This window comes from Mustela putorius, unplaced genomic scaffold (assembly GCF_011764305.1).
Source record: "Mustela putorius furo isolate JIRA1106 unplaced genomic scaffold, ASM1176430v1.1 tig00003853_pilon_pilon_pilon, whole genome shotgun sequence".
In the NCBI taxonomy this organism is placed as follows: domain Eukaryota; kingdom Metazoa; phylum Chordata; class Mammalia; order Carnivora; family Mustelidae; genus Mustela; species Mustela putorius.
Window position 1 is genome coordinate 33441397 of NW_025422005.1, and position 9727 is coordinate 33451123.

General features: G+C 48.0%; 1 protein-coding gene across 2 annotated transcripts; it reads left to right on the plus strand.

Annotated features, from left to right (window-relative positions):
• The first annotated feature begins 4723 nt into the window (after positions 1-4723).
• CDC20 (cell division cycle 20) lies at positions 4724-9614 on the plus strand. 2 transcript variants are annotated; one of them, XM_004740582.2, is made up of 11 exons: positions 4724-4881; positions 4986-5215; positions 5332-5480; positions 5558-5654; positions 5792-5920; positions 6021-6217; positions 6332-6426; positions 6572-6800; positions 6960-7085; positions 8045-8162; positions 9352-9614. In XM_004740582.2, the coding sequence occupies exons 2-11, from the start codon at positions 5035-5037 to the stop codon at positions 9528-9530; spliced, it is 1500 nt and encodes a 499-aa protein (XP_004740639.1). In that variant the 5' UTR covers positions 4724-4881; positions 4986-5034; the 3' UTR covers positions 9531-9614. The 2 variants fall into 2 exon arrangements, with proteins under 2 accessions (XP_004740639.1, XP_012900272.1); XM_013044818.2 differs by having other exon boundaries at positions 4773-4881; positions 4959-5215.
• The last annotated feature ends 113 nt before the right edge of the window (positions 9615-9727 follow it).

Consider the following 9727-nt stretch of genomic DNA (forward strand, 5'->3'; position numbering starts at 1 on the left):
TGTGAGGACATGGTAGCGAGGGATTCAGGGGAATACATAGCTTAGACCCCCTCTCCCTCCACCCTCTGTTCTCCTCTGTATTAGTTTGCCAGCACTGCCCTAACAAAGGACCACAAAGCTGGTGGATTAAACAACAGAAATGTATTATCTCACAGTTCTAGAGGCTAGAAGTTCAAGGTGTCATTAGGGTTGGTTCCTTCTGAGAGCTGTGAGGAAGAGTCTGTTCATGCCTCTCCACTAGCTTCTAGTGGTTCCCTGGCAATCTTGGTATTCCTTGGCTTGAGGATGTATCACCCTCATCTCTGTCTTTATCGTCACATGGCATTTTCCTTGTATGTCTGTGTTCAAGCTTCCCCATTTTATAAAGACACCAGTTTCACTAGATTGAATGACCTAAATGACCTCACCCAAATGACCTCATCTTCACTAATTACATCTGCCATGATCTTATTTTCCAAATAAGTTTCCACTGTGGAGTACTGGAGCTTAGGAATTCAATATATGAATTTGGGGGGGGGGGGATTTAATCCATAGTATCCTTCCATTGGTGGAATCCAAACAGAAACCAACCCAAGGGAATCCATTGATATAAGCCCTATACCTCAGCCTCACAAGGCACAGGCCATGGTAGAGATGGATGGAAGAGTAGGCCTGAGTGGGACAGATGGAGGATATCCAATATACTCATTGTTCCACATTTCCTTCCCCTAGCCATGGTCAAGGCTCCGACTGCAGTGCTAGGGACTCAAGACGAGGATTGAGATCCAAACCACTGAACTTCTCATCTTGTCACTCACTCAGCCATCATGTCCTGACCACTTTTACTTCCTAGGGTCCATCTCCTCTGTCTCCACTGAACTATTGCTACAGCCTTCTAACTAATATCTTTGCCTCCAGGATTTCTCTTTAAACTCAACCTGTATGGTGCTTCTAGATTGATCTTCCTATTCATCCCACTCCATACCCCTAAATCTCCAGCTTCACTCTGCAGCAGCTGACCTCTTCTTCATCTAGTCTTTCCCTATGTTAGGATTAAAAGTATCAAAATAATACCAAGCACATAGTCAATACTCAATGTTTATTGAGCTATTTTTATTATCATCCCAACTGTGCTGGTCTACCATCTAGATGCCACCTATATTTTATTCCTTCCATGCCCTTTGCTTTCCTAGACTCAAGTCCTTTAGGTGGGAGTCTTCCACCTAACCAGTTCCTTGGCTTCTAATTACACATCTCTAAAGCCTTGTTCTCCTTCCCTCAGTGTATAAGGAAGTGATCTTTCTTTCCTAGACCGGAAAGCTCCCTGTGTTTTCTATCCCATTTCTTCCTGGGTGAGGTAACCCAGGCACCTTGTTCTATCAGCTGGCCTTTGCTCACTTTCATTCATTTCCCTTGGCTCTTTTGCCTTCACCTTCAAACATGCATCAGCCTCTTGGTACTGGTTCCCTTAGGTTCCCATGCACTGCCCCTTTCTCAGTGCCAAATTTCTCACGCAAATATCCCATGCTTGCTGCCTCTACGCTCTCCCCATCCCCAGCCTTTTTTCTGCAGCCCCTTCCCCCAAGCACACACTTTTCTGATCCAGCTCGCTCTCCAAGGTCACTGATGATTTACTTGTCAGTGGCCAAATCTGACCTTCTCTGTCTTCAGTCTTCTTGACCATTTTGCATATCTTAGAATTCTTCCCTCTTCAAGGTCCTTGTCAGGATAATCTCCACTGGCTTCTTTCATTCCTTTATTTTAAAATGTATGAATTCCCTGAGGTCATCCCCTTATTTATAACCCTATCCTTCTTTTCCTCTAGTCACCCTTACTCCAGAAGCTTATTGGCCACATCCTATGTTCAGGCATGTTTTGCTTGGCTCCTCTCTACGCAGAAATTCACTGATTCCACAATGCCTAGCAGATAAAGTCCAAACTCCTTAACTTAACATTTAAGGCACTGACCAGCCTTACTCTAAGAAGCCTCTTCTATGTTCTCTGAGGTTCAGGGTCCCCCTGTTGCCAACCCTTGGTCATCCATGTAATTGGAAATAAAAAAGTAATAATATGGGGCGCCTGGGTGGCTCAGTGGATTAAGCCACTGCCTTCGGCTCAGGTCATGATCTCAGGGTCCTGGGATCGAGTCCCGCATCGGGCTCTCTGCTCAGCAGGGAGCCTGCTTCCTTCTCTCTCTCTCTGCCTGCCTCTCAGTGTACTTGTGGTTTCTCTCTGTCAAATAAATAAATAAAATCTTTAAAAAAAAAAAGTAATAATACTTCAAAATAAAAAATAATAAAAATAATAAGTTTGGGCTAAAAACCCTAGATTTTTCCCTGTCATCATCAGAGCCAATCTAAGGTAGTGAATGAAAATGTGATTTTTCCGGTCTCTCTCTGGGACAGCATTAGCATATGGTTAGACGTGCAGGCATAAGCCAGATAATTTGGCTCTGCTATTTATTTTTGGCTGTATGCCTTTGGGCAAGTTTCTAACCTTTTTCTGACCCAGTTTCTTTTTCTATAAAAAGGGAAAGGGATATCTGCCTTATGGGACTAAGGATTAAAGTCAATAATGTGTGTAAAATGTTTAAACACAGTAGTTAATAGATGGCCAATAAATGGTACCCATTATTATCTTTATTATTGCTGTTTCACCTCTAAGCATATTCATACAACTCATTCAAGTCCTTATTAGAGCACTGGATTGACTGGGAATCAGACCTGGCTTCCCACCAACTGTGGTCTCAGGCAAATCCCTTCCCTGGGCCTTGGCTTTTTCATCTGTAAAATATGGGTATGGTGCCAGGATGGGGAGGATGCACCACATACAGATAAGACTAGTGGATCTACAAAATTCCTGACACCACTAAAGCCCCATGGAGATAAGCCCATAATGTCTCTCCGAAGGCAATGCAGTCTTAGCTCCAGATAGGCAGGTCTGAGTCCTGAACTTTTTTTTTTTAAGATTTATTTATTTATTTATTTGACAGACAGAGATCACAAGTAGGCAGAGCCGCAGGCAGAGAGAGAGGAGGAAGCAGGCTCCCTGCTGAGCAGAAAGCCCGATGCAGGGCTCCATCCCAGGACCCTGGGATCATGACCTGAGACGAAGGCAGATGCTCAACAACTGAGCCAACCAGGTGCCCCCTGAACTTTTTTTCCTGACCTTAAGGAACTCATCCCCTTTCCAGCCTCTTGTTTTTCCCCGTTTGTAAAACAACATTTTCCCTCTTTCCAAAAACAAACACACTTGCTACTTCCTTTCTAACAGTTCTACAGGCACTGAGCTAACTAGCTCTGGCCTTCTTCCTGCTCCTAAGCTTCTCAGCTCCTTCCCCACCCCTGCCCTCCTGCTGCCTTCCCCTTCTTTGAACTGCTTAATTGCATTTGGTCACTCCACTGAGATCTGCACTTCTGTATCATTGATACAATCCACAAGCAGGTTTTTTAAAAAAAATATTTATTTTTGAAGTATAGTTGACATACAGTGTTATAATAGTTTCAGGTCTACAACACCGTGATTTGACAATTCTATGTATTACTCAGTGCTCACCATGATAAATGTGATCACCGTCTGTCATCATACATTATTCAATATTATTGACTGTATTCCCTATGCTGTGCTTTTCATCTCTGTGACTTATTTTATTTAATTTTTTAAAAGATTTTATTTGAGGGCGCCTGGGTGGCTCAGTGGGTTAAGCCGCTGCCTTTGGCTCAGGTCATGATCTCAGGGTCCTGGGATCGAGTCCCACATTGGGCTCTCTGCTCAGCAGAAAGCTTGCTTCTCTCTCTCTCTCTCTCTCTTTCTCTCTCTCTCTACCTGCCTTTCCGTCTACTTGTGATCTCTCTCTCTGTCAAATAAATAAATAAAATCTTTAAAAAAACAAAAAAAGATTTTATTTGAGAGAGAGCACAAGCACAAGCGGGGGGTGAGGTAGTGGTGGCAGAGACAGAGGGAAAGGGTAAAGTAGACTCCCCACTGAGCAGGGAGCCAGACCTGAGGCTTGATCCCAGGACCCTGAGATCATGACCTGAGCTAAAGGCAGACACTTAATCAACTGAGTCACCGCCACCCTCTGTGACTGTTTTATAACTAGAAGTTTGTACGTCTTAATCCCCTTCACCTATCTTACCCATCATCCCACCCACCTCGTCTCTGGAAATCATCAGTTTGTTCTCTGCATTAACTTTTTTTTTTTTTCACTTGTTTGTGTTTTGTTTTTTGGATTCTACTGTAAATGAAATTACATGGTATTTTCCTTTCTTTGACAATTTCACTTAGCATAATACCTTCTAGGTCCATCCATGTGCAAATGGCAAGCTCTCATTCTTTTTTATGGCTGAGTAATATTCCACTGTATGTGTGTTCGTATGTATCTTTTTTTTTTTTTTTTTAGTTTTTATTTTAATTCCGTTAGTGAACATACAGTGTTATATTGGCTTCATGGGTACAAAAAAAGTGATTCAACAATTCCGCAGGTCACAACAAATGCACTCCTGGCGCACATCACATGCAGTTTTCTGCGTGAAGGGATGATGAGGGGAAGCTGAGAAATGAATGGAAGAGGCTGGGGAATGCGGCGGCAGCGCAGGTCCCGCCCCCAGGCGCGCCCCGCTCCTCTCCGCCCCGCCCCTCTCGCTTTCATACACCGGTTCCCCGGGGGACGGGCCCTCACCCACTCACTCTTCAAATCACGCTCCATGGCTGGATTCTCGTGAGATCTATGACTTCACCGGAAGACCCGCCTCCTATGCCGTAAAAGGCCAATGGGCGAAAACGACGGTTGCGACGGTTGGGTTTTGAAGGAGCCAATGAGTGCTCGGAGCGGAGAGTTTAAGAAGCGTAAATCGGCTCTGCGGAAGCCGGTCCGGGATTGGAACCTGCTGCGGGCTGAAGGTGAGAGGCGGCCAGGGGGCCTGGGTCGGGTGGGGCTGCGGCGGGGATGCCCCTGAACGAGTGGCCAGCCGTCCCAGATCGAGCACGGTCACCTTTTATTCCAGGACTCGGCGGGCACCCACTCCAAGGACCCCTCCCCTTGCAGACGCTCCCATGGCGCAGTTCGTGTTCGAGAGCGACCTGCACTCGCTGCTGCAGCTGGACGCACCTATCCCCAATGCACCCCCCGCGCGCTGGCAGCGCAAAGCTAAGGAAGCCGCGGGGCCGGTCCCCTCACCCATGCGGGCGGCCAACCGATCCCACAGCGCGGGCAGGACCCCAGGCCGAACTCCCGGTCAGTGGGGTGCGGCGGGACATCGGGGAGGGAGAGGGGACGACTGAGAAGCGGGCTTCGTGCCTCCTCCCGCAGAAGCCTGGTCAGACTCTCTGGCTTCCTTCCTTCAACCCCAGGCAAATCCAGCTCCAAGACCCAGACCACTCCCAGCAAACCTGGCGGTGACCGCTACATCCCCCATCGTAGTGCTTCCCAGATGGAGGTGGCCAGTTTCCTCCTGAGCAAGGAAAACCAGCCTGAAGATAGCCAGACGCCCACCAAGAAGGTATGTGTCCCAGAGGGGCTATAGGCAAAAGACCCGCCTGTGTAGGGATCATGCCTCACCCTCACCCTTTGTGCCAGGAACATCAGAAAGCCTGGGCTTTGAACCTGAACGGTTTTGATGTGGAGGAAGCCAAGATCCTTCGGCTCAGTGGAAAACCACAAAATGCCCCAGAGGGTAAGACCCCAAGTTCTAGAATTGAGGAGTGATGCCTGTCTGCCATTCCCACCTGAGACTGAGGAGAGGGGAGGTGCTTGTCTGGGCAGGGGGAGGAATCAGTTGTCCCACTGTGTGGACCCACTCGGTTGCCACAGGTTACCAGAACAGACTGAAAGTGCTTTACAGCCAGAAGGCCACGCCTGGCTCCAGCCGGAAGACCTGCCGTTACATTCCTTCCCTGCCAGACCGAATCCTGGACGCCCCTGAAATCCGGAATGACTACTGTAAGTGCAGCCTTCTCTTTGCCCATCGGATGGAGGAAGAGGGCCTGGGGACCAGGCAAACAAGGAAGCTCATGCTCTACCCTTTCCCTGCTCTGGCAAGACCTGAACCTTGTGGACTGGAGCTCTGGAAATGTACTGGCTGTGGCATTGGACAACAGCGTGTACTTGTGGAGTGCTAGCTCCGGGGACATCTTGCAGCTGCTGCAAATGGAGCAGCCTGGAGACTATATATCTTCTGTGGCCTGGATCAAAGAGGGCAACTACCTGGCAGTGGGCACCAGCAGTGCCGAGGTGCAGGTGAGCCTTGTCCTCTGTGCTGCAGTTCTGCGGCGCCCAGACCCAGGGGGCTTGTCGGGGAGTTGGGTGTTCGTGTCAGGTCACCATCTGGTCCTAGCAGCCTTGTCTCTCTAGCTATGGGATGTGCAGCAGCAGAAGCGGCTTCGAAACATGACTAGTCATTCCGCCCGTGTGAGCTCCCTGTGTTGGAACAGCTACATCGTATCCAGGTTTGTGGCTGTCGCTAGTCTGTTGCAAAATCCGTCTGTGATTTTTGCCAGCTCTCCCCAGAGGTACATCTCTGAACTGAAGCAACTTGGTGCTGCTGGCACTGTTTGGCATTACCGCTGAACCTCATTCCCCTCCCCTCTGCAGTGGCTCACGTTCTGGCCAGATCCACCACCATGATGTTCGGGTGGCAGAACACCATGTGGCCACCCTGAGTGGCCACAGCCAGGAGGTGTGTGGGCTGCGCTGGGCCCCAGATGGACGACATTTGGCCAGCGGCGGCAACGATAACTTGGTCAATGTGTGGCCTAGTGCTCCTGGAGAGGGTGGCTGGGTTCCCCTGCAGACATTCACCCAGCATCAGGGGGCTGTCAAGGTGAGAGTGGGCCTGGGTTGGGGGTTCTGCAGACCCTCTCCCAGAACCTGGAGACCATTAAGGGGAGATGGGATGGTAGGATTGGACGGGATTACCCTGTGACCCCTGTAGCTCCTTGTCTAGTTCTATGGCAGCTGACCCCATCTTTATCCTATCTAGGCTGTAGCTTGGTGTCCCTGGCAGTCCAATGTCCTGGCAACCGGAGGGGGCACCAGTGACCGACACATTCGCATCTGGAATGTCTGCTCTGGGGCTTGTCTGAGTGCTGTGGATGCTCAATCCCAGGTAGTCTTTTACCTGTTATGTTCCAGCCTCTCCCTCTCAGAAATATTCTTACTCTGTCTTGGTTAACTGTCCCCTTGGGCAACTGTCCCCTTCAGTGGCTTTACCAACTCTATACACTGATGACTTCCAAAACTCTAACTCCACTCTCGTTCAAGAGGTCCAAACCATACTAATGTCCATTACTTAACCCCATCCTCCTGTCCTGAAGGTGGCAACATGCTAGTATGTCCTAAATTGAATTTGTCACTTCTTGTCTCCCTGAAATGTATTCCTCTTCCTCTTACATTGTTTGAGAGTGATAGAACTTATTCAGAAATCTGCACAACTTCCTAAAATCTTTAGGATTTTCCTCCTCACCCAGTCCCTAAAACATCATTTTTCCTTCAGTATTATTCACGTGACCCCCTCTCCCCTCATGGAGGCCTTCCATGTGGAAGGCCTTCCGAGTGGAGGCCCATTTTACTAGTCTCTCAGCATTCTTTACTTATCCCCTCCAGTCTCTCCTCTGCACTGGGTCTGGGAGGTCTGTTCCTGTCCTAAAACCCTTCAGTAGCTCCCTATCACCTACAGCCCTTAATCCACATTAGGTAGAATGACATTGGAGGCCCTTGCTGGTGAGTCTCCTTGCATCTGCTCCAGCTTTCTCTCCTTCCACCTTCATCTCCCCTGTGCCGCCTTCATTCTATTCTAAACTTGGGCTCTGGAGCCAGAGTTCAAATTCTGGCGCTGTCACCTACTAAACTTGCATGTGGTCTTAGGCAACTTGCTGAACTTTCTTCTGCTTGATTCCTTATCTCTTAAAATGGATAATAATTCTAACTCTCAAAGTTTTTATAAGAACTGTGGTGATTCAAGTCTGAGTCTGGCACCTGGCAGGGTGCCTAACATTCAAATGGACTTAGTTCTCATTTGAGTAGTGCTGGCTCTATGTTGTGCCCACACCCCAACCCCCTCCACAGGTGTGCTCTATCCTCTGGTCTCCCCACTACAAGGAGCTTATCTCAGGCCATGGCTTTGCCCAGAACCAGTTGGTTATTTGGAAGTACCCAACCATGGCCAAGGTTGCTGAACTTAAAGGTAGGTGCTTACCAGGTATTTACCCCAAAGATACAAAGGTAGCGATCTGAAGGGATACCCGCACCCCAGTGTTCATAGCAGCAATGTTCACAATAGCCAAACTCTGGAAATTGCCCAGATGTCCATCAACAGATGAATGGATAAAAAAGATGTGGTATACATAATACAATGGAATACTATGCAGCCATCAAAAAAGAAACCTTGCCATTGCAGTGACGTGGATGGAACTAGAGGTATCATGCTAAGCAAAATAAGTCAAAGATAATTATATGATCTTGTGGAATTTAAGAAACAAAACAAGATCATAGCGGAAGAGAGGAAAAATAAATAAAACAAGACAAAAGCAAAGAGGGAGACAAACCATGAGAGACTCATTCTTAATCATAGGAAACAAACTAAGGGTTGCTGGAGGGGAGGGAGGTGGGGGGATAGGGCAACTAGGTGACGGGTATTAAGGAGGGTATGTGATGTAATGAGCACTGGGTGTTATACCCATCTGATGCATCACTAAATTCTACCTCTGAAACTGGGGGGGGGAAACCCATGAGGGGAACAGGTTTGGAGTGAATGGTGGGGAAAACTGAAGGAAAACCCATGAGGGGAACAGGTTTGGAGTGAATGGTGGGGAGTTTCCTTTTGAACATGTTAAATTTGAGTTGCCTCTGAGATATTAAGTTGAGGTGTCAATCAAGCAGTCTTATATAAGACTGATGAGTCACTGACCTCTACCTCTGAAACTAGTAATAGATTATATATTAATTTAAATTTTAAAAAATGGCTCAACATAAAAAAAAATAAAGGTAGGTGCTAAGTGACCAAAGCCAGACACAGAAGGCCACACACTGTATATGACTGTTTACATGAAGTGTCCAAAAGAGGCAAATGCAAAGAAATAAAACAGATTGATGGTTGCCAGGGGCAGCGGGGGAAAAGGTGACAAGGAGAGACTTTATGGGGTGATGAAAATGCTCTGGAATTACTGTTGTTCACAACATTTGTCGTTCACAACTTTGTGAATATACTAAAAACCAATGAACTGTATACTTTCAAAGGATGCACTCTATGGTGTGTGAGTTATTTTCTTGGGGGTAATTAAATAAAAAAGGTAGGTGGTTCTCAGCACTGGTGGCTGGGGGCTGTGTCTGCATTCACTTGCTCCGCTCTCACCGTCTCCCTCCTCACGCCTCAGGTCACACGGCCCGGGTCCTGAGTCTGACCATGAGCCCAGACGGGGCCACTGTGGCCTCGGCAGCAGCAGATGAGACACTGCGGCTGTGGCGCTGCTTTGAGCTGGACCCTGCACGGCGGCGGGAGCGGGAGAAGGCCAGCGCAGCCAAGAGCAGCCTCATCCACCAGGGCATCCGTTGAGGACCAACTCATCACCTCGGTTGTTTTGGGTTTTGTTTTGTTTTGTTTTTTTTTATTTTTCTAATAAAGTCACGTCTCCCTCTCTTCTCTTTGCATCACCTCTGTCCCGGCAGCCTTCCCAGAGGCTCCTCTCCACCATGGTCCTCCGAGAGCCAGAACCATCCCTCCTGTTGGCAGACAGGGCTGGCACACCTCTT